Raw genomic sequence first — 27,438 nt, forward strand, 5'->3', positions numbered from 1 at the left:
GCGGCTCCCGGAACGGCCACGCCGCGCCTCGCAGCCGCCCCGAGTCCGGCAGCCCAGCCCTCGGCCACCAGCGCGGACACCGCAGCGCCGCGCGCGGCCCGCCGGGACTTGTAGTGCGGCCCCTGGGGCAGCGCGGCGCGCGGGGCACGCCGGTACTCGTAGTGCGCGGGCGGGGAAGCGCCGGGCCGGGCCGCGGCGGGGAGACTACCTGTCCCGGCGTGCCCTGCGCCGCAGCCGCCCTGCCTCCCCCCGCCCCGCCCCGCCCTGGCTGCCGGTGGCGCTGCCCGCCGCGGGAGAGGAGGCGCGGGGAGGTGAGCGGGACCGGGGGGCGGCGGGGCCGGGGCCCGGACAGGGGGCGGGGGCGGTGGTTCCCCTCGGGCAGCCGCCCCCCTGAGGCAGCCGCGCGGTGCCGTTGCAGATGAGCAGGGCGAGGGCGGACGAGGAGGAGTACTGGCACAGCTCCAAGTTCCGGGCCTTCACCTTCGACGACGAGGATGACGAGCTCTCGCAGGTAGGGTCCCACCCCGCGTCGGGGGCAGGCCCCCCCCGTGGCCGTCTCAGCCCAGGCCTCGGCCCCGCGCTTCGCTGAGGGTCTGTGCTTCGTGGGTGGGGTGGATGCTCGCCTCCTGCCCCGTGTGGAGGCCAGCAGGGGCTTCCGTCTCGCCCCCCCGGGTAGCCAGTCCGAAATCTCATTAGGACTGTGGTTCCTCGCCCGTGCACCGAACTGCATCTCCTGGTGGTCGAGCTGTCAGTGCCTGTGTAGGTGTCGGTGGCCTTTGGGTTCCCAGTGGTGGAGAAGGGCTGCTGTGTCTGTTGAACGCCTACAGGCATAAAATACCTCCTCCAGAAGGGGCAGCGTAGAAGAAGCTGTACTCGGAGCTCTGAGGGAGATTGTTGGAAGGTAATAGGAAACAAAGCACCCTCTGCAACACTGGTGGTCTTTATACAAGCTCTTTCTTTTGTCCATAGCTAAAGGAATCCAAACGGGCTGTGAATAGCCTTCGGGATATTGTCGATGATGATGATGATGACGACCTTGAGAGGGTCAGCTGGAGCGGAGAGCCTGTGGGAAGTAAGTGCAGAAGTACTGCAAGTTATCCTTGAGACAGAGGGAGTTCAAAATTACTGCTTAAGTCATGTCATTTAGTCGAGGTCAGGAGTACTACTTGCTATCTAATCCTGCATATCTAATCTGAGTCTAGTCTCCTCAGATCACATTGTGAGCCACTTGATTTACCTGTGTGGAACCACTGAAAAGAGAGTGAGCAGAAGTCCAAATTACACAAAGGAGTGCAGACAAGTGGAGGGAAGCCACTGTGCCTTTCCCAATACATAGCCCAGCTTAGAGCAGATATTTTGGAGGTTATGGCTTGATACTCATCATGCCTAGCTGGCCTGCAGGATTCTAGGGGATCATTTCCTTCGCACTGCTGCCTGAAATGGCACCATTTAGAGTTCTCAGTGCTTTGTCCCCGTAGCACTTTAAGGAGATATTCCAAGGTTTAGTGTGTGTTTATAGGCTGACTCTTATGCTTGAAGTTTGAAAGGGAATTGTAAGCATTAAGCAAATGCATTTCTAGTGATGATGGGAGCGAGCTCATGACCCACACACGATGCTGTCTGCTGTGCTTTGGAGTTCATGACCCGCAGAATATGTGGCACTTGCTAGCCAGTGCCAAACAGTGAAAATTTACATTTGGATCACCCAGAGGACCTTCAAATAGTCTGTTCTTCTTGTCCTATGCTGTAGCTCCTCCCTCTAGTTCAGGCCGTTTCTTTTCCCACCCAAGGTCTCTACCTATGGGCTTTTTTGTTCTGTCACCCTCTCCTGAAATGTGTGGGTTGTGCAGCTGCATGAAAAGAAGGGAAAACTGTGTCTCGAATAAGCAGGAGGAAGACATATGCATTGTTGCCAGCAGCATGTGCACATTGATAGCTGTTTTGTCTGTGTGGGGAGGAAAACTCTCTTAGTTTTCCAGTGTTCAGGAAGGTACGCTCTTATGCTTCTGTAATTTGAGGTAAGCCAGGGGTTCTCTGTCTTGCTCTGTACCTTTAGGGCAAGGATTATGCTTTACCCCATGTAACAACATATAAAGGTTGGGTGGACTATGTGTTTTTTTATATAAGCCGTAACCAGCTGTACAACGTTGCTGAAATCAACCATTTCTGGAGGACAATGCGCAACTGTTTAACAAGCAGTATTACATGAGTTTGGGATTCTGTGCACTGCATCTACTTAGTGCTGAGGGTCAAAGTTATCAGGATGTGCTAGTGCAGAACTGACCAGGGCACCCTTGGTAACATTCCTGCCGTGCCATAAGATCATTCTTTACAGACTGGTTTTCTCTTTCTCTGTTATAAATGACCTCTGTCTGCACATAGGTATCTCCTGGTCAATCAAAGAGACAGCTTCCAGCAGCCCTAGCTCGCTGGAGGGCCGAGACTCCAGCCTACAGAAGGGCTCCTCCTCCTATGCTGCTTTTCCCAAACAAGTTTCCTCCTACTCCCTAAGCAGCCTATTCAAAGGTGAGATTCCTCATACAATATGGACAAATGGGTTTTCCCTCAGGGGTGTCAAGGGGCAATTGTGTTATCTTACGTAAGTAATTTTTTCTTAAGTGTATTGCAAAACAGGGAAGTTCTGATCTCTCCTCAGTGTGGGAGTGTATCTCACTGGTCAGAAATTGGAGACTGTCTTGTGCAGAAGATGACATGCTCTTGCGGTATGAGAGGGGGCTTTGGAGATTATGGCTTCTTAAAAGCCAGGTTCCACAGAAGAGCAAGGTAGAGCACAGCACTGTACAGCAATCCGTTTGTATGGTGGAAAAGAGCAGGCTACAAAGGGACTGGCTTGACCCATGTGGCCCTAATTTGATCTTCAGTACTGTAGAGAAGACAGGTTGATTATCCTTTATTTGGAGCTCAGCTGGCTGCTGTTGATGTTATAGTTGATTCAGCAAACACAAGGTAGCAGCAGTGGTAGCATAGCTGGTTATGTGGGGAACTGTGCAGTAGGCCATGGGGAGACTTACACAGCTTGCAAGAGTTCAGCTCTTGTTTCACCATCCGACAGCAAAACAGCTTGTACTTTATCTCTCTTTCTCTGGGGTGGTTTTTTACTCTCAACTTTGATCATGCAGTGATAATGAAAGGCGTCCAAATCGCAGCCCTGGTGAACGAAGCTGTCCATGTTGCCATGGCCTAAGCACTGCTGTGTGCTTGAGCCTCTCCTCTGCAGGTAGATGAGTGAATTCAGGCTCTCTAACCTCGCTGGGCCTCAGCTACAAGGGGGCAGATAGGGCCAGGGTGTGGTATGGTTTGTGATGCCGCAGACAACTTCAAAGCCTTAGGCTGCAAGCAGGTGAGCCCCAGCTCTGCTGGTGTAGTGTGAATCACTAAACAGAGTGGCTTGTTCTACAGTGGCATAGCTGCAAGCGCACTGGCTTGCAGTCTAGGCTTGTGTTCCCTCTGCAAGTGATGTTGCTGATGAAGGGACAGTCTCTCATGAGTGTTTGTTCTGATTTCAGGACGAAACAAACTCCCAAGTTTCCAGTCCCTTTCAGATGGTAAGTTTTGAATCCCTGCCTCAGTTTTGGGAGGGGTGCAGATTTATGTAACCCAAAGCATTTCCAAAAAAAGGAAAGTGTCATCTTCCTTACGTTGCAGAAAGGGAAACTTAGGTTGTCTGAAAGTCATTCAGCAAAGAAGCAAAAGTGTTGGCATGATGGTTTAGGGTAATCTGCTTATGTACAACTGATGACTGTTGGGTTTAGAGCAACTTTGTATTGCCATTTGGTGCTTGAGTTTGGGTCTTCTACCACGAAAACCAAGAAAAGGGCGGTTTTGGAAGTGGGTGTGAATCAGGATTTTGATGTGCTACTCAGCTTTGCCTTTCTCTCTCAGCCCTCTCTGACACAGGAGTTAAAAACTACGCCCCAGAGCTGCGCAGACCGAAAGCTGAGTACAAGGTGAGCAGCCTGTGTTTGTAGTGTGCTGAGATCAGAGTACTGCCAGGAGAACTTCCTACTCTATTGGTTTCATGGGAAGTGATTAATCGCTATTTCAGACAACAAAGGGCGATGCAGGGAATAGGACAGGGAGCTGCAAAACGCAGCCTCACAGTAATTTAGGTGTTCTCTGCTTTTGCTCAGAAGTAGGGAGCTTTGCTGGGGGTCATAGTTACTCCTTCTCCTAATGAATGGCCCAGCAGTCTTTGTGAAAAGGATTTCTAAATAGTGCTTTGCCTGTAAGCTGCTTTCATGCTGGATCAGATGAATTGGCATCATGTGTGCTTTTTAAATTTTTTAAACCTAAAGGCTTCTAAATTTCTTATTCATGAATCACTGGGACAGCACAGAGGGAGTTGCACAAAGGTGGAGTGCCAGTTGGCAGGAATGTTCCTCTCCCAGACAGGCAGTGTTAGGTGTTGCAGAATCTAGTGGATTTTGGGACTGGTTGGATTCCTCCTACTAGGTGTGAGGTTGTGGTTCCATGTCCCCAGGTCCAGCCAGTAACAGGCCTGAGCACATACTCCCAACAGATACAGACATGCACAATACTAACACAGCTGCCCACACGGATTAACACAGACAGAAGTCAATGCCTTTACCAACAGACACATAAACACACAATACTCAAGCCTGATCCTGAGCCTCCTTTTTGTCTGACCAGGATTGAATTCCACCAGTGGAACATACACACACTCTATGGGTCTCTCCAGTAGCTGACCTTAGACATCCAGTTTGTTTTGTAGCTGAATCCCAGACCCCAGTCTCCTCCAGTTGCTGGCACCTGGACCCTTGAGCCCCTAGGGTTCATGGTTCTATTTCGGTTCCTGGTACTCAGGCTGCTTATTCTACTCACTGGCTGGTTGAGCTTGAAGTTCACTAGCATTCATACAAACACATACACTGGGAATAGAGAGCCCACCCGCACAGAAGGTAGTTAAATATAGAATTTAATGAGAATATCGGACAGAGTGCAGTGATCCATTGCAGGGCTCAGTCAGGCAGGCACACTAACTAGCCACTTGTTTAAACTTGGCTGGCACCCTATGGCCCCTTTTCCCTCTATTTTCCCATGCTTGTTCCTGCCCAGTTCATTTTGATCCCTCCCTTCCCCTGCTTTTTGTCTTTCCCGTAAACTTCCATAACAAGCCTCACACATTTACACAACCCTTATAAAACATCCCAGGATTCTCTTTCCCCTGCGTCTCATACTAAGTCCTGTGCCTCTTTAGGGTTGCATGGTGTTTGGGGAAAGCTTCTTTCGTTTACTCATCTCAGTGGGTTTTACACAACGGCTAATGATCTAATCTGTCTCATTTGATGGTGGCAAGGAGTGGCCAAGTCAGCGTGCTCAGATTGCACTGCTTAGGTTACTGGGTTTTCTCTACCTGTTCTTGGCCATCTGATCCTCACCGAATTGGTGTGTTTATGTTGATTAGCCATTAATCACATAACCTAACAGGCAGCAGTTCCTGAAAGCACAGCAGGAGAAATAACTGTGTCCTGTTGTGTTGTGTTCTGTTCTGTGCCTGCAGAGGCAGTGAAGCAGGAAGGAGAAGGGTTGTACAGCTCCTTAGACGGGAAAGTTACTGGCAGCTTTGAACCAGTGTCCTGACAGTGACAGGCTGAGAAGCTGCCTCTGGCCAGAGGTGCTGGAGGGAACCCTGGTGCTCAGGACATTTGACACTCGGCCATACATTGACTCAAGAGACTTGTGCACAGTGGTCCCCTAATAGGACTGGGTCAGCCCTTTTTTTCTTTAGATTTGGGCTTTCAATAAATCACCAATTAATTTAAAATTCTATGTCCTCAGAGCTGGTTCTGGTTACTCCCTTTCTCTGGCTCTTTTGAGGCAGAAGGCTGAATTACAACCGCTGGCTCAAGTGCCTCACAAAGACTTAGATACCTTCTTGGAGTCTGAGTTCAGGAGTGGCTCAGGCCACTGCCACTTTTTATCCAGTGCTTCCGGATCGTAGTGTCTGCAGGTTGCAGGGGAAGAACTTCGGTCGTTGCAGTAGCATATTAGCTTAAGATGGTCTCGCTACAGGCTTCAGTGCTCTTGTCACATTGCGCTAGTCCTGTGCGACTCTCCAGGCACTTGCCTGAGGCTGTTGTCCCTGCGTTCTCCGCACTGCTGTGGAAGGCTCACCAGCAGAAGTCTCTGAATCGTGACAAGACACTGACTCCTCCCCCCTCGGTTTTGGGTTTGTCAGTTTTGCATGTATTTTGTTTGTCCTTCTGAAAGCAACATTGGAGCTTTAATTTGCAAGGAGGACAACCTGTTGAAATACACTTCTTATAAAGGATATAATGATGGACCTTACTGAGGCAATAGAAAGACTCTGTGTTAACATCTGAGCCTCTAGCTGCCCTCCTCACCAGCATGCAGAGTCTGAGAGCCCAGCATCTGCACCTGAACACTGTAGGGACACATCCTACTAACAGCCCCGCTGGAGCAGCTGAATGATAAGTCTGAGAAGCTACACATGGGCCAGGCTTTCCACTCTGATCCAGCACAAGTGGAAAGCAGCTTGGGGACTGCTGGTGTGATCTGGCCTCTTGAAGCTCAAAAGCTCTTTGTTTTTCTTGTGGCAGGATTACAGCAGTGATTGGAGCCCCAAAGATACAGTCAGGCGAATGCAGAGGGGCAAGGTAAGGACTTTTCACTCCCACCTGCTTGCAAGAGATGGAGGGTGGGTGGTCCTAAACTGCTTTACACTTCCCTATGCTCCTGGCTGTTCCGGGAGCAGGGAGGGGATCCGTGTTGCTCGCAGCATCTAGCAGGGATGGTGCTCTGCCTGTCTGCTGCTTTGCCAGGTGGCAGCACTGGGATCACACTAGCTCAGGAGCAGCAGGAGACCTTCAGGGTTTTGTTGCGTTGTTTACTTGAGTCATCCCCTCAGCTAGGCTCTGACAGGAGGTATCTATACTGCTGTGTCACTCTCTGCCCTTTCTGCTCCCTGGGGCTGGGTTTATGGAAAATATCCGAGGGTGTGGGGCTTTACTTCCCTTCTTAGTTGGTGGCAAATGGAGGGAGGAAGACAGAAGCAATCTTGCTTACACTGGAGCTGGAATCTTAGCCTCAGCTGTCTCAGTTTGCAGTGAGCACCCAGGGAGCTTGTGCTTTTACTCTGCATGTGTCTCCTCAAAGGCTGAGGTGAACGAAAGGCTGAGAGGCCACAATTGTGGGGTAAGAAGAAGCGAGGAAGAGTCTTACAACTCTACTTTTCTAGTCTCCTCTGTGGAAAGGGCCCTGCAGAGTTCCCTCCTCCTGTCAGGGCTGGTGGTTTGTAGTGTGCAGGGAAGTTTTGCCTTCTTATAAGGATGTTTGTGCTGAATGTACGATGTCTGCTGTCCTAGCCTGGGCAGTAATGAGGGCTAACTCTGCAACCCCTGTGGACAGATTCCCAGGGATCATGCAGCACGTGGTTTCAGCTAAATGAGAAGTTCTCCGCTGGTTGGGAGGGCAGTTATTCATGTTGCTGAAGGGCTCATGGGGGAAGAATAGGTAGTACCTTGGGGACTGGTTCAGCCTGGGGATTGTCTGATGTCCCATATGCCTACTTACACCTCTTTTATCTCCAGGTCTGCTCTCTAGAGAGATTTCGCTCCCTGCAGGACAAGCTGGTGCTCTTGGATGAAGCTGTGGCAGGGCATGATGGGAATGTCATTACAGCTGTGAGTCCTGCTGGGGCCGTGTAGGGCTGGGATTTCCTGGGTGACCCCACAGAGGTGCTTGTGTTAATGCAGTCAGTTGGCCACCTAATCTTGCAAGATGAGGGGTTGTTCTTTACTTAAAACAAAGAAGTTACTGAAAAGTGTCAAAACTTAAGACTGGGAAGCTCCATATTCCTCCTGGCTTTCCTGCCACTCTGCAGAATTCATGTCAGGTTAATAACAGGGAACCTGATCCTTCAGCCTCACAAATCTTTGCAGCAACTTCTTGAAGGCCAAGGTTTAATCTGCTCATTGCAGCACGGAAGATTTGAGGGGCCCCTCCAGTTTATCTGGCTTCCAAAGCATCAGACAGCAAATGGGACTGTGTCAGAACTTCCCTCATCCAGGTCTTTTAAGCCCTTGGATCTCTCATGGAAAGGTTTTTCTTTGTAAATCTTGATCTCGCTTATCTAAGCTCCAGAGTAGGAGCTTAGGCAGGCATCCAGGCAGCTGTGGCCCTGGCTCACTGCTTGTGCTGTGTCTGGTGGGTAGCAGAATTCAGTTCAGTACTGTAAGAGCTGTGTCTTCAAAGGCCCTTTGCAAAAGCTTCCCCAGGCCTTGACCAGTTTGCTGTCTGTCTGTCTTAATTCTGGTGAAGACTGATCTGGTCAGCTGAGAGCTGCCTCTCTGTGCTCACAGGTCCTGATATTCCTGAAACGGACGCTCAGGAGAGGTAAGTGTGACTGGAGCCAGGGTTTCTGTAGTGTGTTTCAGTTAAGGGCCGAGGGGCTAGTTCTTTCACTGGGTGCAAGTCACAAAGACACCATCTGGCGTATTGCTGCTTTACTGAGCATGAGATATTTTTGCAGTGAGTGTAACGTGGGAGGGGGGATGGTGATGCCCACAAAGGCTCAAGAGAGGAGTTTTAAGATTGGTAGGTGGTAGTGGTGATGGGCCGAATGAAAATGAATCTGTAGGGGTAGAATACTGCTGTGAATTCAGCTGGCAGCCTAGTGAACAGGCTCTTCTTTCATGCTCCAGCCTCCAAGACTGTGCTTTGAGATGGGATAAGGTTGTTGAATCCTGCCAATGGCTTGCACTCCCCTCTGGCTTGGTAGTGCTAACTTGCTTTACCCACCCGTACACATCTCTCTCTCCTGTAGAAATCTTGTTTCGGGAGCTGGAGGTGCGGCAGGTGGCCTTGTGTCATCTGATCCATTTCCTCAAAGAGACGGGTGAGCAGAAGTTGCTTCTGGATCTGCTCAGGTGAGGCTCTTGCCCAGCCTTGTGGCGGGGCTGAGCACGCTGCTAGGAAACTGCCTCCAAGTTAATGCTTGCTCATTCCCTTTTGCAGGTTCCTAGACAGGACTGAGGAAGTTGCTGTGAGTATTTCTAGGAGCAGAAGCTCCCTTTCCTCAGTGAAGAGGGAGTGTAGTGGGCAGGGGGAGGCTGGCTGCAGGGTGTCTGGTAGTCAGGCAAGAGCTTTGCATCCCCGTTTTTCCCTCCGGAGTCCTGTGTCTCCCAAATCCATGAGAAAAGACTGTGCTTCTTTTTCCTCTCCCTCCAGCTGTCCCAGTACCGGGAGCATTTGAACATCCAGGATGTAGAAAAAAGGAGGGAATTTCTGAAAGGCTGCATTGGGTAAGAAAAAATGCAAGAGGGTGGGAGGGATGTGAGTGCTTCACAGAAGGTGGTAGTAAAGCAAATTAGACCTCTGTCCCAGTGCCACAGCTTGTGTAGTTTGAGAGCCGATGTTCGTTTTGCCTCAGTGAGAGTGGGGTGTTGTGGACACAATGCAGACCAGAGAGGAAGAATTTGTGGTGATCACTAGTCCAGCAGCTTTTGCTGCTTACTTGGGGGCAAAGATGCTTCAGGGACCATTGACCCTTCAGGTTGTGAAGGATGAAAGCTTGGGTGCCTGAGCACTTGAAGAAATTGGTAGCATCAGCTTTAGGTTGTTTTTTGAGAGATGCCACATAATTCTTCCTTCTCAGGAGCGTGTCTAGGAGAGAGCCAGTTGGAGAAGGCAGCAGGGCAGGAGCTTGAGTACCTACTAGCGACACAAGCTGGGGAGAATGGGAGGTGTTCCCCACATCTCTGTCTGTGGGGAGCATGTTTGGTAGAGAAGAGCATCCTTCTAAGTGTACTGTGTTAAGAGCTGCTGACAGTGTCTCCTTCCTCCATGTCTGGCCAGGCTGCCATTTTCAGCTGAGGATACCTCCCACATCCAAGACCATTATACTCTGTTGGAGCGACAGATCATCATTGAGGTATGAAATCTTCCCTGCTGGTCAGGAGATGACTGGCACTAGCTTCAAGATCGCTATCTGTCCCTAACTTATACCACTTTGGATCTAACCAGCCTGCCCTAGCTAGTGTAGTTTAACTGCTGTCCAAGCTGCTGTGCCAGGCACATGTGTGAAATACCAGGCCTGAGATTTCATGGCATGTTGAGGCTGTGCTTGTGCATTGCTATCACAACACTCTCCCCAGGTCTCTGCTCTGCAGCTGGGTCAGGCAGTTGCCCTGGCTCATGTTCGCCCTCTCTGTCTTCCTGTTTCCGCAGGCCAATGATCGGCACTTGGAGACGGCTGGGCAGTCAGAGATATTTCGGAAATATCCTCGCAAGGCTTCAATTCTCAACATGCCACTAGTGACCACCCTCTTCTATTCCTGTTTCTACCACTACACAGAGGCTGAGGTGAGGGTGATTTGGGAGAAGGGTTACATCTCATCCCTGTAGCCCTCAATATGTGGGGTGGTTAAGCTGAGGCACGTTAAGGAAAGAAGGGGAGGGAGGTCATATTTCATCCTCAGAGAGACCTAGAAGAACCCAGCTCCCCTTGTCCATCTGGGACCAGTTTGGAGTTTTCTTTTGTGCTCTAAGATGGGATATTCAACCTGGGACAGCCTGTCAGGGAGTTGCCTCCTAGAAACCACTGTCTTTTACTTCTGGCTCCAAGGAGCCAGAATTGGCCCTTAATCCCATGAGGCTGAGGTGTGTGACACTGGTCTTGGAAGTGCTGGAGGTGCACCAGTTGAGGATGTAGGGGAAACCAAACCAGAATGCTAATGGGGTGGGATAGTTGCTCTCCTCTGCCAGCTGTTTCCTCCTGTGGCACTGACATGAGCAAAAAGCAGTAAAAACTTCGGGAGATTCACCCTGTGTGAGGAAAATGCCTTACAACGGATGTCTGAACCTCTCCCATGGCCTGCCCTGCTGAGTTTGCACTGATTTGTGTGCTCTCTCTAGGGAACATTCAGCAGCCCAACCAACCTGAAGAAAACATTTAAGGTACGTGATCTCCTGCTGCTGTGGCAGCACTAGCTGAAAATGTCAGCAGCCAAATTGTATTTAGCAAGGGGGCTGGGTAGGAGGAGTTTGAGGGGCTCAGCACTGTGATAGGAAGGGGGGCATGGCATCCGCCTTGAGCAGAGCCATTCTGGAGGCTCAGAAAGGCAAGTGGGAGCCACGTAGAGGCTTTCACTGGGTGCAGCCTGGCTGCAGCAGCACTTGCAAATCCCCACCTCCTGCTCTCTGCAGTGCTGGCCCTGGTGTCAGACAGCATCTCACCTCCTTGCCTGGCTGTTGGTGTGGGTCCTGACAGGGCTGGGGGCAGATGCCATTCCTGTCCAACCCACACAGGCCTTCGGAGCTGTGCTAGTGGTCTGACTGCAGCTTTCTGCCTTGCAGATTCCTGATAAGCAGTATGTGCTGACTGCCCTGGCTGCCCGCGCCAAGCTGCGAGCCTGGGATGATGTGGATGCTCTCTTCACCACCAAGGTGAGCTTCGGAAAGCCTTGCTGGGGACTCAGTTCCAAGTACTGGTATCTACTACTGATAGCTGGCTTGTTCTGGAGTTACTGGACAGACTGGTTTTATTTCAGCGGGGCCCAGCACCTCTGCTGCAGGGTGTTGCGATACGTTCCTCCTCTCCCTGCCTAAGACCGCTGCTGGGCCCGGCTTGGCTGCAGCAACAAGGTCAGAGAAGGGGGCTGCCCTCGTACTCTGTTACCGAACGGTTGGCAGCCAACCTGCGCCCAGCCACTGCATGAAGGGCTCTGCCAGTGGTGCATGTGGTGGCTGGTGGTGTACGTTGCTGGCACTGGGGAAAAACATTTTCTTGTGGCTGGAGGAATTGCCCTTTAGGATGAACACAGGGTTTGGCTCTCATTTCAGAACTGGCTGGGCTATACCAAGAAGAAGGCACCTATTGGCTTCCACCGGGTGGTGGAGATCTTGCAGAGGAACAATGCTCCTGTACAGGTGAGCAAGGAACTGCTGCTTATGTCCTGTACTTTGTTGGGATTTGGACATGTGAATGATTCCCCAGTTGAGCTGCTTCCTAGCTGGGAGTGGGAGAACAGCTTGCCAAGCTGCTGGCTCTGCCAGGTGGGCGCAGCGCTCAGCTGAGTGACCCATGCATCAATGGGAAGTGTGGGTGGTAGTGAGGGCTGGGTCCTAGGTCTGACTGCAAGAGGGACCGCGGGCCTAGAGTTGTCTGGGAGCTCTCTCCCCACAGTGCATTGCCACCTTTGTTTGCTACATTAACTTTTGTTATCCTTAATCTGGCTGGCAATGGTTAACCCCATCCATAGGAATGAGGTAGCCTAGGACTCTAAGCTTTGTGAGCAAAGCTTTGCTGCCTCTGGGGTCCTGAGCAGTTTTGTCCTGGTCACTTGTTGCCTTAGGAAGGAAGGGGTCAAGTCTGTGTGACCATTGACCTTGAAAGGTTTTGTGACTGGGGTGAGAGAACGAGGCAGGAGGTACCTGCAGAAGGGAGCTGAGACACTCTTCCTTCCCTTGCAGGTGCTGCAGGAGTATGTGCGCCTGGTGGAGGATGTGGAGACGCGGTTGAACCTCGCCACCAAATACAAGTGCCATGATGTTGTCATTGAGGTAGGTCCCTGCTGTGTGCGTGAAGAGATGGGACAAGAGCCTGCTTTTTCTCCCTGGCTTTCCTGTGCTTTGCCATGTGCCACTGCTGTCATGTGCCTGGTGGGATTTGTTTATCCCTGTGGCCTGGGAGCAGTGATATGGTTCCCAGTGGAAGCCAAGTGAGCCAGGAGAGTGTCTCCTAGCATTTGTGCTGTGGAATTGTGCTGTGGTGGGAACTTGAGGGGCGATTGAAGAATTGCCCTGCTCATCTACACTGCACCACCTAACTGTGGAAGTGACCTCTTTACTCTTCACTGCTGCTTTTGCTGTTTATCTAGACATACAGGGATCTAAAGGATCGCATCCAGCTGACAGCATATAAATGCAAGGTGGAGCGAGGCTCTGCAGAAGAAGAGAAGATAAACAGCATTCTCAACAACATGGTAAGAAACACCTACTTTTTCTTCCAGAGACTCTCACCAGAAATGGCCGTCAATTAGGTGTAAGGGCATGGCTGTCCTACATACTTTTTATCCCTGCTGGGAAGCTCATCTTATGTTTGGGGTTGCGTTCAGTGTAGGAATGAAGGGTGAAACTGATAGAAATAGCACCCTCTGGCCATAGTTGTCCTTGTCAGGGATTGGGACTCACTAATTTGGCCCCTGAGGGATCTGTGTTCAGCACTGATGTTAGTCATGTCTCATTCTCTCTTTTAGCAAATCCGATGGAAGAACTGAGCACCCGTGAAGCAGCCTGCTTGGCCGTTGCCTTGCCAGTGAAAGAGGAAACTGCAAAACACGGTCCAGTGCCAACAGAGCAACTCTGTTACTACTCATTGCATGATCAACGTTCGTCAGTGACAGTGGGTGCCCGTGGCTTGTGGGACAGTGGCATTCAGGCTGGTTGAAGGTAGCTGCTCCAATGTAGCCAGCGAAACCACGGTACTGATCCACCAGGGTTGATTCTTTTTGGAATCTGATTCTCTTTGACTTGGCTGTAAGCCAGGCATCGCTTTTGTTTACGAAGGGAAGTTGCTGGGCACAGCGAGGTTATGTTTGCTCTGGATGGTGCCTGGGCTCGTTCTCGCAAGAGGAACAGGTCAGTCACACTCATGGGTCTCTCCACCAGACAGTGCTGACCCGTCCCTGTAACACTCAAGCTGGCTTGGGCGTCACCAGTCATGGCTGTGGCTGGAGTAAAGCCTAGTGGACTGTGTTCTCCCTGCGTCAAAGAGTGTGTTGGGGGAAAGGACCAGCTGCACCTTAAAGCTCTTTTTTTTTTTTTTTTTTCTTTTTTTTTTCTTTTTTTTTGTTGGTTTGTTCTGGCTCACCCTAGGAAAAGAGGTGTTGTATGAACTCCTGCAGAGAGCCAGGCCAACAGCCTCTGCCAGTATCCTTGTGCTGGCACACTGCAGCTCTTGGAAGATCCCTTTATCAGGAAAGAACAGGCACCTAGTGTGGAGCTGGTCAGAGCCCTGCTGGGTTGGACGGAGAGCAAGGAGGGACCCCTCTCAGTTGGCACAAACCTGCTGGCCCCAGCATCTCTTTTCTCTGAGAGTGTTATGCTGGGAAAGATTGAACTGCACTTTCTCAGAAACACAACTCCTCAGGCAACTGCTGGCTTCATCCTTCCAGACCTCACTTCAATTCCTTAAATAAAGCTGTCTCTTTCTCCTTGGGCTGTTTATTTCCTTCTCACACTGAGCACTTTGTCACTTTGTGTGCTAATTCTGAGCAATTTGTCACACCTCCCACAAAGTGAGTATGCAGGGTGTGTTCTCCTGTCCTGAAAAGCACAGTGTGTGTCACCGTGGAGCAGCTTTGCTTGCAGCAGTACCTTATTTCACACCTTCGATGCCATCGCACAGATGAATTTTAATGTTGTAGGAGAGTTTGCTGCCACAGGGGCGGTCACACAAAGGTGAAGGTTATATGTAATGATATACCAGTCTGAGGGCAGGTTTGGGTTCCAGCCTCCCTGCTGCACTCTGCACTGTCAATCTTTTTCTGTTGGTAGTTTTTTTTTTTCTCACAGAATTGTTTAGGTTGGAAGGGACCTCTTGATCACCTAGTCCAGTCCTGCTCAAGCAGGGTCACCTGGAACGGGCAGACCAGCACTGTGTCTATTTGGGTTTTCAGTATCTCCGCATTCTGAAGATTACTCAGCTGCTCTGGGCAACCTGTTCATGAATTTGCCCACCCTCACAGTAAAAAGGTGTTTTCTTGTCTTCAGATGGACTCTCGCGTTTCAGTTGGTGCCCACTGCCTCTTGTCATCACTGGGCATTGCTGAAGAGTCTGGGTCCCCTTTTTTTGTTCCCTCTCATCAGATACTTACACACATTGGTAAGATCCCCCCTGAGCCTTCTCCAGGTTGAACAGTCTAGCTCTCGGCCCCTCCTCATACAAAAGATGCTCCAGTCCCTTAGTCGTCTTAGTGGCCCTTTGCTGGACTCTCCAGTGTGTCCATGTCTCTTTTGCACTGAGGAGCTCAGAACTGGACATGGCACTTCAGAGAGGAAGGATCACCTTCCTTAACCTGCTGGCAACATTCATCCCAAGGCAACCCAGGATGCTGTTGGCTAGGGTAAGGTTTGCTGCCAGGCTCTCCCACCTGCCCCAGGCCAGGACGTTTCTTGGTTGTAGGAGTTGGAATGGTGTCACTGGCTGGGATTTATGTCAGGAAGCAACAGGAGAAGCTGAACATACCCTTGGAGGACTCTGATGAAGCCATAAAATAAATCTTCGCGCCTGTATTCTCCAAGCACGGGTCCTGGATGCCCCCCTTGCGGTATGAGTAATGATACAGATGTGTAAGGAGATGTGTAAGTCCAGCAGCAGGGGAGCCATGATCTGGCTGTGCCTACTGATCCCCTGACCTCGGTATGCAGTTTGCAGGATGCAGTGCTTCTGACCTGTGGGTATGTCCCAAGCAAAGCAGGACCACTTGTAACAGAAAATGCTGATGTGCCGCATGGGATGGGGTTAGCGATTTCGTTGTTCCCCACGCCCCAATGCTAGCAGCTGGATACCAGCTTTGTGAACACCTTCCAGAGCACCAGGGTAGCGTGGCTGCTCTAAGTGTCTGACTGACGTGCGTGGTGCATCAGGGAACATTTGTCTATAAGGCAGCATTTGGGAGCCCCAACAGTTATTCTGGGGTTTGCCTGAGGCCACATCTCACAGGCTACCCATGACTGCTCTGTGTGGGCAGGAAGAGGAGGATTTCCAGGGAAATGTGTCCTATGGCTGGGGAGGGTGGGGTTTATCTAAGTAGGAAACCTAAAATTACCGTAGAGCTGGTGGGTTTGGTTGGGTTTTTTTTTCAGTGATGTGGCAGGCACTGCCCAGCTGATGCGCATGATTTTGGGACAGCCTCAGTGGGATACAGATTTCCTCTTTAATACCTGTCCTAGGCCCTGGGTGCTGTTGGCATATATCTGCTTTTAGGCAGCACTGTCCAGCTGATGAAGTAGATCGTGGGTAGAATGAAGGTAGCAAAATGCTATTTTTTTTTTGCTTCCTTTGGAAATTCAACCCATCTGCCCCTACTGGAGAGGCCAACCTTCTTATGCTTGAGAGCACCTTTTTCCCATGGACACATGTGGGCAGCAGCTGGCATAGAGACATGTTCAACCCCTGCCCTCTTAGTTTTTTCATGCTAACCTAGCTGCTGGCTCTCAGGACAGCACAGCTGTACCCAGCAGAAAAAAACAGAGACTGCTGCAGCAAAGATGGTCCTCCCCCCATGACTGATTTGTGCTTTCTTCTGTGCTCCAGGGGGTGCTGTGTGGCTCTGGAAAAGCCCACGCTCCCAGCTTCCCTGGGTGGAAACGTGGGATTCTCCAGTAACCGGGCACTCGCCGTGGCAGCAGCCATGCCCAGGCTGGGCTGGCTGAGCGCCCGCAGGGGTCTGGGCTGGCTGCCCACGCAGGTAGGGCGGGTGCCTGCCACACCATCAAGGGACAGGAACCGGGACAGAACCCGAGCGAGTGGAAACTTGGGGGCCTCATTCAGGCCACCCTTGCTCCTCTTACTGACTATGGTGCCTCAGGCACCAGGGTGAATAGTGCAAGACAGGACTCCAACTGCTTGCAATGGGGCATGGGGTCATTTTTGTCCCTGATGAGCTTGGCTGAGGGTGTTTCAGCCAAGCTCATCCTCTCACCCTGTGGGAGCTGTGCCTGAGTTTGATGAGCTGCAGAGAGCCTGAGGGAACGGGCCAGTTTTCACCTCTCTCCATCTCCAGTGCAGGTTTGTGATACACTGAAGCGTGCTCTGGGTTCCATCAGGGGACGCAAGTAACTCAGCTCAGCAGTGGCCTGCTCTGGCCAAGAGTACTGTACATTTGCCTCACGTCAGGCTAAATGGTGCACCAAGCTGTCCTCTGCTGAAGCAGGCAGGGCTGGGAGGTGCTGCTCTGGCCACCTCTAAACCCCCAGCACCTTTGCTGGCTGAAACACCATCTCCTTAGCAAAGGAGGGAATCAGCTGCTCTGGTTTTCAGAGCTTTCTGGGCTAGCCGTAGTCACTCTGTTGTTGTGATGATTGCCTCATACCCCTGAAAGCATCCCTGCAGCTCTCTTCAAACAATAACGCAGGTCCTGGGCAAAGCTTCCCACACCTGGATGCTGCTGAGCTGGCCATGCCACAACACAGGGACCTCATAGCAAATACGTGGCTGGGAGAAGGAGCTGAGAGGCTGCTCAGCTGGGGAGGGAAGGAGGCACAGCACTGGCCTAGGAAAGCTGAGGGTGAATGAAAAAATAGCTTTGAACTGGAAAACTGAACCACTTGCTCTGAAGGGTTTGATTTTCTCATTACTTCCAGCCCAGGAGCAGCTCCAATGAAGTCTGTCCCAAGCGCTGTGCCAGCAGCTTGCGGGTGGCTGGGCTTTAAAGTCCAGCTGGGACTTGTGTAATAGAGAAAGGTAGCGTCAGAGAAAGCACGGATTCACACATCCACTGATGCATCTTGTTCTCAGTGGCTGCGTTGCATGTGGGGACCAGCCACTTTTCTAGGTCCTGTGTCGGCAAGGAGAAACCCTGAGAAGGGCTGGGGTCTCACGCTGCAGGTACAACCCTGGCAGGAGCTGGGATGGACTGTGATGCTGCATGGGTAGAGGCCATCTCCCTCTTCTAAATCCTTACTGCTGGTGCTTATCCTTCTGGGCCAAGATGTGGGACATTACAGAGCCTTTCAAGTCCTCTCAGGCTGATGAATCAGTAGAAGGTGAGGAGGCCTTGATGTATCTGACAAGGCGCCGCAAGGGGCTGGCAGTGAATGCGTGTGCCCATGCCGTCTTCTGCAAACTTCTCCATGGCCTCAGGTAAGGTGGAAGTGAGCTCCTCACTGTTGGTAAAACGTGCTGGCTGGGTGACATAGTCATGTCAGGGAGAAACCTTGACGTGCCAAGCTCTTCCCAAATGACTGCATCTTTACTGAGCTAAAATGTGACACAGGCACATCACTGGCCATTCTGGTGTTGGTCTAAATAGCATGAACATGTCACTGGGAGGACTGGGGAAGGTGGCTGGTCTCTGTAGGGAGTTTCTTGCATGGTTCACACCAGCTTTGTATGAAGTTAAGCATTATATAGGTATTCCTACGCAATGCTACAGTTTGTTAGCTTTTTATCTCGTTCTGCATAGTTAAAATCTCACCTACTGTTTATACCCACACTTGTTGGTTACTGAACATCCACATTTGTATAAACTCTCTGGCAGTCAGTCTTAAATCACTTGGACTAGAGCAGCCGGTCACGAGTGGTGTTCCCCAGGGCTCAGTGTTGGGGCCGGTCCTATTCAATATCTTCATTGATGATCTGGATGAGGGGATTGAGTGCACCCTCAGTAAGTTTGCAGATGACACCAAGTTGGGTGGAAGTGTCGATCTGCTGGAGGGCAGGAAGGCCCTACAGAGGGATCTGGACAGGCTGGATCGATGGGCCGGGACCAACTGCATGAGATTCAGCAAGGCTCAGTGCCGGGTCCTGCACTTGAGTCACAACAGCCCCATGCAATGCCACAGGCTGGGGGAAGAGTGGCTGGAGAGCTGCTTGGTGGAAAAGGACCTGGGGATGTTGGTTGACAGCCGCCTGAACATGAGCCAGCAGTGTGCTCAGGTGGCCAAGAAGGCCAATGGCACCCTGGCTTGTATCAGGAATAGTGTGGCCAGCAGGACCAGGGAGGTGATAGTGCCCCTGTACTCGGCACTGGTGAGCCTGCATACTGTGTTCCATTTTGGGCCCCTCACTCCAAGAAGGACATTGAGGTGCTGGAGCGTTTCCAGAGGAGGGCAATGAAGTTGGTGAAGGGTCTAGAGCACAAGTCTTGTGAGGAGTGGCTGAGGGAACTGGGGTTGTTTAGCCTGGAGAAGAGGAGGCTGAGGGGAGACCTTATGGCTCTCTACAACTACCTGAAAGGAGGTTGTAGCGAGGTGGGGGTCGGTCTCTTCTCCCAAGTAACAAGGGATAGGATGAGAGGAAATGGCCTCAAGCTGTGCCAGGGGAAGTTTAGGTTGGATATTAGGAAAAACTTCTTCACCGAAAGGGTAGTCAGGCACAGGCACAGGCTGCCCAGGGAAGTGGTTGAGTCCCCATCCCTGGAGGTATTTAAAAGATGGGTAGACATGGTGCTCGAGGACCTGGTTTAGTGGTGGACTTGGCAGTGCTAGGTTAACGGTTGGACTCAATGATGTTAAGGGTCTTTTCCAACCTTAATGATTCTATGATTCTATGACTAGTTTTCCCCTGAGAAAACCAGGGAATGGAGATTGTTTCTAGCATCAAGTCAGGGTTTCATCCCAGAAACCTTGTAGTGCCCAATGCTTGTGACTTGTTCCTGGCACTAGTCTATATGATTTATAATGAGCCAATCGTCCTCCACTAGCATGTGCTGCCTTCTCAGCAGCAGCCTCTGCTATCACTAGACTATCCTCCTCATGCTGACTTGCTCCTGAGCTTGGCCATCGTGTGGGTTGATGTGTCTGCCAGGTATCAGCTCTTAATTGCTGAGCTGCTTTACAGTTAGCAGCCAGTTAGCCTCAGCATGGGTGGTGTGTTTTGGGATGGGGATGCCATGCTCCCTGGGGTCTAGTCCCATGGACACTGTGCATGCCAGGCTGCAGCCATTAGCCTCTGCCTCTCTGGCAATCCCATTGGAGAGCAGGGGTGTGAGTTGGACTGGATGCAAGGAGTGGGGTTGGGATGTGCTATCTGGATACGTGGCATGGGACTCTTCCTGGAAGGGTAGGACCACACGTGGTCTGGGGAAACCGTGGCTCATGCTGGGCTGATGCCAGTTTCTCTGCTTCCCCAGGCAGAGTGGGACTGAGAAGGGTTTGCCGACTTCCTCTGGGGGACAGCCACGGCCTGAAGGTTGGGATTATCGGCAGGGGCCACCTTGGGAAGCAGCTGGCCCGAGCGCTCCTGATGCTGAGCTGGGCTCCGTGCCCCAGTATCCGTGTTTCCACCAGATGCCCTGAGAGCCTGGGTAAGTGCTCCCCAGCCTGCGCCTGGAATTGGGACTGCACTTATGTGGACTTTTAGCTGCACTTTTTTCATAGCACTTCAGGCAGAACTCAGTAGATAATGTTTTTCTGCCAAAAATATTGAAGGTATGGAAGCTCCATTTTTTTTTTATTGGGAAGCAGAAGCTGTTGTAGAAAAGATTTTTATGTGTTTGGAAACCCACTGTCCACCAAACATTAATTTAGTTGTTTGCTTTTTTTTACCAGTCCCATCTGAGTGCAGTGGAGACATTAACCCTGTTCTTTGAATGCTGGCTAGTTTAAGGCCCATTTTATTTTAGTCCCCTGCATTTTTGTGGCTCTTCAAAATTCTCCTTGTCATTTGCCAACAGCCTGGTCGGTGACTGAGACTCCAGGTTGTTAAATGTTCACCCAACAGAGCAAACATCTCCCCAGATGAGCGGCAGTGCTGAAACGGAGACGTCCCTCTCCTTGTTCCATGGCTGCAGGGTCAGTTGTAGCAGAGAAGCTTCTCGCTGGGCTCTGAATGCCCAGCCAGCCAGGAGAGGAGATCAGCCTGCAGCATTACAGCAACTGTTTGCATACAAACTGTCAACTGCCCCGTAAACTCTTATATAAAACAAGACAAATGGGGAGAACAGTCCTCCGGGGAGATGCTTGGAACAATAAAATCTTCTTTCTAATCATCTCAGGGCAGAGAGGAAGCAGGGATTATTAAATGGCTTTTTATAGATCTTGAGAACTAGCCAGATCCCAAGGCTGGGCTGTTGCAGCTAAAGGCTTTAAATCAGCCTGCGTGAACTGGGGCCAGGCAGCTGAGGCAGCTGAGCTCTCTGCATGTTTATTCCTGGCAGAGAGGCTGCCTGCTCTGTGTCGCTCTGCTGCTGCCCTTTGCCATGTAGGAATGGTGATGGGCAGCAGCCAAAGTCTCTCCATGCCACTTTGGGCAGGCAGCCAGCGGTCCCAGCCTGGGAGTGGTGGTTTGTGTTTCACCTGCATGTGGCAGAGCACAGGTAACCGCGCTGCCGGTGCCTGGAGCTGCTGGTCAGTCACCTGTGCTGGTTCTGTGGGCTCTTGAGTCCCTTTCTCCTCGTTTATGGCAGCAGAGCTGCAGAAGCAGTGGCTTGCGTGATTGTACAACGCTCCGCTGGTGGTCTGGGTAGACGTTGCGTTCCTCTGCCGCCTCCCATCACACGTGCTGTCTGCCTGCTCCATCGTTCAGCCTGCCATCCAGAAACCCTGCATTGTGTACAGCCTCGTCACCACCGTCCCTCTCCTCAGGTAAAATGGACCACATCATTTCAGAGCTGGATGTGCTGCCATCGTTTGGGACCTCACGGGACAAGCACAGCGCCCATGCTCTGGCTGAGCCGGAGGTGTGCAGGAGCACAGCTCTTATTGCCTCTCACAGTTTTATTGTGAAACGTCATTGCAAACCTTGTCATAGCTGGTCACTTCCCCAAGTCCCCAACTGCTAGAGTCATGGGAACACTTTAGAGTTTCAGCTTTTTGTTGGTGCAGAGGAAGTTGTAGACTTTATGGCTATAAACCTGAAAACATGATCAAAAGGAGTCAAGGGAGCTCCAGATCAAACACAATGCTGGCATCGGAACCCCGCTCCTGCCAGGGCCTCAGATTATCGCTGCAAGATAACCTGTTGTGAGACAGCGCAGGAAACAAGGTGCAAAGAAACAGCCTGCAGTCTCCACGGTTGAAAAAGCAAACCCAGTGCATCGTGTTTCACTTTAAGCTGCTGCCATAGCTCTCCTGAGGGCTCTGAGAGCAGGGGTATGACCTGTACCCCCTGCTCCTGACCCCTGGGGGTGCCCAGCCCCTGCAGTCAGGCCAGTCCTGGCTTTCTGCTGAGGTGACCAGTGAGGGGCCAAACGTGATGCTGCTCTTCATACTATGGGCAAGGCAGTTTACTAATGAAAGTTTTGCAGGTCCTGCAAAGGATAACTGCTTCCTCCTCCTAACCAGCTAAACTTAGTTTCTCCCCCATCAGCTAAACCTGGGTGATGCTGGCTGTTGATTGCAGGGCTGAGGGAGGGCAGACAAGCAGTGGGGATCCAGCTGGAAAGGGGACAGGAGAGGAAAAGATGGGAGAGGCCTTGCTTGAGGGAATCTGCCTGCAGTGGGGAGGGACCTGGACCTCGACACATTCCTGTACCGCTGCAGTTGTGGTATGACCTATGTGCACTGGGGGAGAAAGTGCAAGGGAGGATTTTAACACACCCCCCCTCCTTTTTTTTTTAAACAGACCACTACATGGCAAAATTAACAATCCTACTGTGGTCATCTCCCCATTGGCAGTGTTAAGGCCCATGGATTAACTTTAACACAAGGCAATGAGGGTCCATCAAACAGGAAGAACCTTTCTAGCTGGTTAAGATGGCTATTGGAAAGGAGTCGTTATAAGAAACGTTAATGGGATGAATCCCAGCAACTGTTCACTCAGCCACGGATGGCGCAGTGGGATATTCCCTGCGACTTCCTCCGAGTTTCCCTAATGCAGGACCTTAAAACCACACGATCGCACCCAAGCTGTGCAGCCACCGCTGGCTCCAGGCACCTGCTCCACCGCAGCGCAGCCCGGGCTCTCCAGGAGCACCCTCTCCCTCTCCCGGTACCCTCATTTCGGCTGCCTCCGCCTTCAGGTTGAAGCAAATCCTTTGCTGCAGTGCCATGGTGAGGCCATGGTACCGGTGCTCTTCCCAGAGCCTATCGATGAGTGGGGGGCGAAGGGGACGGTCCCAGCGGTTCGGTGAGAGCCTGCTGCTGTGCAGGCATCGTGCCCCTGCCGTTCCCAGGGTAAAAGCTCTCTTTTTGCTTAAACTTGGTAGCAGTTCTTCTGAGGAGCTGCGCTCAGTGCTTCCCCTGCCTGTATGATTCAAGGCTGGGTCTGGGCTGGCGAAAATTTTGTTAGTTAGGAGCGCAGCATGGGGAAGAAAACCCGCCTAGAGAAATTCTGCCACTGTACAGCTAAAGCTGGGGTGGAAATAGCGTGCATGGAAGGGGGTAGTCATGCAGGAGAAGTGGATGGGCAGAATGAGGCAGTATGTGTCTCATTCACCAGTTTCTCTGATTAGCGCCCCAGGGGTCACCCCTTCTTTCAGGAGCACAGCTTTCATGTACCTGCCACCAGTTTCTAAAGAGCTACCATTTCCCTTCATGAAACAGTAGTAGCTCTGAGGCTAAATCAATGAGCAGGAGCTGAGATACACTTTCTGAGCAAGAACATGGTCCAAAATCTTTTTCTCTTCCCTCAAGCAGAACTTCTGTTTCCATGGATGTGCTGTTCCTATTGCCAGCTGCTACCTCTGCCCATCGCAATTTCATTATACACTTCTGCATGCACTTCTAATTCTTGTGTTGCTGAATGCTCTTAAAGCAGCTACAGTGCTCATCATGCCATGAGGGCTGAATGGTTATATGACTTTATATGCAGCCTGTAAAGGACTCCTGTTTACTCAATGAGAACAAGCGACAGAAAATACAAGCTGTACTAGACTTGTTACTATTAATTTCAGCATCCCTCACCTAAAATGATCCTAGATCAGAGGTTTCAAATAAACCAGCTCTGACTGATTGCCAGTGCAATTCGTCACAGGAATGGGAGATGTGAATATCTCTTCACACCTGTGTGCAGACTGGTAATTGATGTTTGATTTTGTTTGTCCTGCAGGGAAAACAAGAGTCAATGCTGTATGGCTGGTGGCCATTTTCTACGCAGCCCTGAACAGCAGCACATGGCAGAGCCTGCCTCACCAGAAGGCGCTGGAATTACTCAGTGACCTCTGTCTTCCTGCACGCTGCCCCATCTGTGCAGAGCAGAAAACTTCCTGCCCACCGTTTGTGTGCAAGAGTTTTCTCAGCAAAGGTTTTGCCTCTTCAATGACTCAAGAGTAGTAAATAAAGGGTTGAATGCTGAGGTACTGCTTGTCCAAGCTTCCTCTTTGCTCTGAAATTGCCTCATTCCACAGCTGAAGGATGGGCTGTCTTGTTGGGTAGGAAGGTGCTGAACTGTGTGTTGCCCTTAAGGACCACGTACCTGCCAGGGAAGATTGCCTTAGATGATGTATTAGCAATAAAAGACCTGGGCTATTATCCCTGAGTTATTTTGTCCCTGGTCCGTTTGGCTACTTATTAGGTTGTCTGAAGCCACTGACCAGGACTGGTGCGTTGGATGCAGGAAAAGAAAATCCTATGGGAATATCTAGAGAGGACAGTTCTAATGGGTAATGAACTTACGGTAGTTCATGGACTAGGCTACTGAGGATGTTAAGTCAGGGGAACACTGCTTGAGGGAAAGGACTCCTGCTTGTGCAGGATTGTTCTAGAGCCATCAGGCTCAGTTTTTCTCTGCATGGCAGAGTAATGCCTGGAACACTTTAGATTCAAGTCTCTGAGCCTGATTGTTTCTCAAAGACCCAAGAAAGAGACTCGTAGTCAGACACTGAAGAAAACCATTATTTGTTAAATTATTAGCAAGCTGCTTCAGACTGTTATTGTCCATAAATGTTTCCACTTGTTTTCTCTTCCCAGAACCTTCCCCTGGTTTGACCTGACAGCTGCACAACTGAGAGAGTCTCCCTTTAGCCAGCTCCTAGAAAAGAGTGAGCTTGTCTAGTGCCACCTTGCTCTGCTATACCAGCCATCCTTTGAAGACTGGCCTACAAAGCAATGGGGGCTGATCAGCACCAAGACATCTCTTACTTCAGCTGTAGTGGAGCCTGGCGTGACGTTGGATGACGAGTCTCCATTCTCCACAGCTGCTTCCAACATTTTCTCAGAAACTCCAGGGGAAACTCCTGACTATGATACTAAATCCTCATAAACTATAACAAAGCCCATGGAAGAATGCTTTGCTGAGATCTCATCCCAGCCCCCTCATGGTGTGTGAGGGCTGTGAGAACCAGCACTGTTCGCTCTTGAACTCTTTAAAATATTCCAGCCAGTAAACTACACACACATTTGCTTCTACAAGTTTCGCTCTCTAGGCTGCTCAGCAAACTTGCTCCTCCCTGGCTGCCTGAGTCTTGCTTTACTTTGGTCTGAATTTGCTTATTACATAGTCATCTTGGCCTACAAACTGCTTCAGCTACACTGGGTTTCTGTTGCAGTTTCAATAGAAAACTGAATTATAAAACCAAATTACAGTTATTCTGTAGTGGCTACAGCTTTGGCGTAAACAACTAAACAGGATTGGGCCCAGTCATGGGGTTTTTTTAAACTTATTTTTCCATGGGGGATCTCGAGGAAGCCATTGATGCCAGACAAAATAGTAATGATTTCGTCAGGAGCACTCTTTCTGTTGAGCCAGGCTTTAATCGGCAGTTATTCATACTTCCTTGCTGGTGATAATGCACCCCACCACCACAGACTATGTGATACTTCTTTCAAGGAAAAAGGAGGTAACTGGATATTCTGTCCAAATCTACCCAGGACAAAGCATTTTTTATTCCCTAAATTCTCTAGTTCAGCTTACAGTATTCTCTTACACTTCCTGCTGTCATCTGTCATGTGTTTCAGTACTGTTTGCTATGATAAACCACTGCCTGGTTTTGCAGGAAACAAAAATCATCACAGGAAATCATTTCTGTGGTGAGGCCAAGGATTAGTTGTGCACATTGTAACTAGGCCTCTCACTTAATTACGATCGCTGACAGCAGCTGGCACCACACCTGTATACCAGTTATTGTATATGCCATTTATCTTGCATCTGGGCTTTACAGTGAGCCCAATCTGCAGACGCTAAAGCCCAAGAGAAAACTATTCACTTGAGCTGCAGGGAAGTTGTTACCAATCAATCACTGGTAATTAAAATATGTCTATGAATTTTTTTGGTCTTTTTAATCAACTGTGAAGCAGAAGTGAAAGACAGGCGTGGTACAGTTCGATTTATAGCTTCTGCTTCACTAAGTTCCTGGAAGCAAATGAAGGATTGCAGAAAAGAGCCAACGTGGGGATATGTTTGCTGTCATCAAATGGCCAAGAGCTGCAATGGCCTTTTCTATAATCAGGAGAAAGTGGAACTGTACCTCCTTGGACAAACTGCAAGGTACTAAGGGTATATCCTGCTGTCCCTGCTGGGCCCCTTACAAAGGTGGAAGTGCAGTGTGAGTCTCTAATCCTGCCTCTGGGTGCCCTGCGATACCGGGAGAGCATCTGCTTCTACCCCAGTCTGGGCTCGTTGCAAAGGAGGAACTGTAGTATAGGGCTCCAGTCCTGCTTCTTGGATAAACTGTGAGAAAGTGAGGGCATCTGCTTTCTTTCCTGATCGGGACTTTCGCTCCAAGAAGAGACCCATGTTGTCTCTGTATGGGAGGGCAATGGATCTGTTGAAGAGAGGCTCCTCAATCCCCAGCAACTCTCGCACGTGGCGTGAAATCTCCTGAAATACAAGACAAAATACCAGAAATTCTCATTTCACAGGGTAACAGCTAATACCATTCATTCTGTGTCAAAGCAGCAGGAAAAAGAACTGAATTTCTGAATTTTGGAACAGTTTCACACTTGAAGTGGCAACTCGAGAGGGATCTGAACCCATGAGCCCCATGTGACATTGTAAAAGCAGAGCAGACCGATCATTCCCCAGATTTACTGGGGGGGGTGGCATCACATCTGGTCTCTTAGTGGCACAAATAGCTCTGCTTTCCTCTTTGCACTTCCAGAGCAAGCAAGTTATGGGTGAATGAGCTGGAGTCTATTCTGCCTAATGCAAAAACATCGCTGTTTGCGAAGTTATATTGTCAACAACAGAGTCTATACACAGAAGAGGTATAAAACCTAATTAAACCATATTGTTCATTAAGCAAATGATGGGTGACTGGCTGTCTGAGCCAGCTGGACCTGGAACTGTCAGCGAACAGAGCCGTGCCATTATTTTTGAAGTCACTTCTGAGAACGTAACTTTCTGATTTGACTGAAGCTTCGAAATAGAATTCACAAGCTTTTACTGACCTTTCACAGCATTTGCTCAAAACCTTCCCCCAACTTTGGCTTGACTCTGAAGAGCAATACCCTACTTTGCATGATACCAAAAGAACACTGGACTAGTATCTTCAATGGGTTTGATATTTAAAATACCAGTACAGTGGAATTAAAACCAGCAGTAACTTCACTTGTCCACGCTGCGTAGCTTCCACATGATTCACTGTGTAGCTCTCTACCAAAATGCCATTTCCCCTAAATTGCAAAAAGTTTCTATCTCACTGAGCTGATGCTATCACATTTATTTCTATAGTAACTATCTCGGTTTTGACTGCGCACAGCCTTTCGTTGATATTTCTTGTTGGGAAGCTGATGTGCCCAGGATTATGGCCTTAACTTTGCACCTGCTCTGGTGCACACTTCCTGAAAGACCCAAAGGGCCACATCCTGCTCAGAGCTCTGCACGCTTGGATT

At 50.4% G+C, this 27,438-nt stretch overlaps 2 protein-coding genes across 4 annotated transcripts; both read left to right on the plus strand.

Annotated features, from left to right (window-relative positions):
* The first annotated feature begins 242 nt into the window (after positions 1-242).
* On the plus strand, positions 243-17,640 carry VIPAS39 (VPS33B interacting protein, apical-basolateral polarity regulator, spe-39 homolog). 3 transcript variants are annotated; one of them, XM_082318791.1, is made up of 21 exons: positions 243-311; positions 400-511; positions 970-1,072; positions 2,383-2,526; positions 3,528-3,566; positions 3,904-3,968; positions 6,603-6,659; positions 7,593-7,685; positions 8,364-8,397; positions 8,828-8,930; positions 9,019-9,046; positions 9,232-9,305; positions 9,859-9,934; positions 10,231-10,365; positions 10,918-10,959; positions 11,359-11,448; positions 11,845-11,931; positions 12,475-12,564; positions 12,882-12,986; positions 13,260-15,462; positions 17,525-17,639. In XM_082318791.1, exons 2-20 carry the CDS (start codon positions 419-421, stop codon positions 13,278-13,280), a joined length of 1,479 nt encoding a protein of 492 aa, XP_082174917.1. In that variant the 5' UTR covers positions 243-311; positions 400-418; the 3' UTR covers positions 13,281-15,462; positions 17,525-17,639. The 3 variants fall into 3 exon arrangements, with proteins under 3 accessions (XP_082174917.1, XP_082174919.1, XP_082174918.1); XM_082318793.1 differs by having other exon boundaries at positions 269-311; positions 419-511; positions 17,525-17,640; XM_082318792.1 differs by lacking the exon at positions 243-311 and having other exon boundaries at positions 318-511; positions 13,260-13,484; positions 17,525-17,623.
* A 77-nt stretch (positions 17,641-17,717) lies between these two features.
* NOXRED1 (NADP dependent oxidoreductase domain containing 1) lies at positions 17,718-26,765 on the plus strand (the record flags this gene model as incomplete). Its single annotated transcript, XM_082318860.1, is given in 8 exon segments — positions 17,718-17,869; positions 19,864-20,033; positions 20,450-20,520; positions 21,195-21,312; positions 23,717-23,936; positions 24,073-24,078; positions 24,577-24,658; positions 24,662-26,765. Coding segments are annotated over 8 exon segments (1,026 nt in total). The 3' UTR covers positions 24,869-26,765.
* Positions 26,766-27,438: the final 673 nt, after the last annotated feature.

This window comes from Platalea leucorodia, assembly GCF_965183815.1.
Source record: "Platalea leucorodia genome assembly, chromosome: 7".
In the NCBI taxonomy this organism is placed as follows: Eukaryota; Metazoa; Chordata; class Aves; order Pelecaniformes; family Threskiornithidae; genus Platalea; species Platalea leucorodia.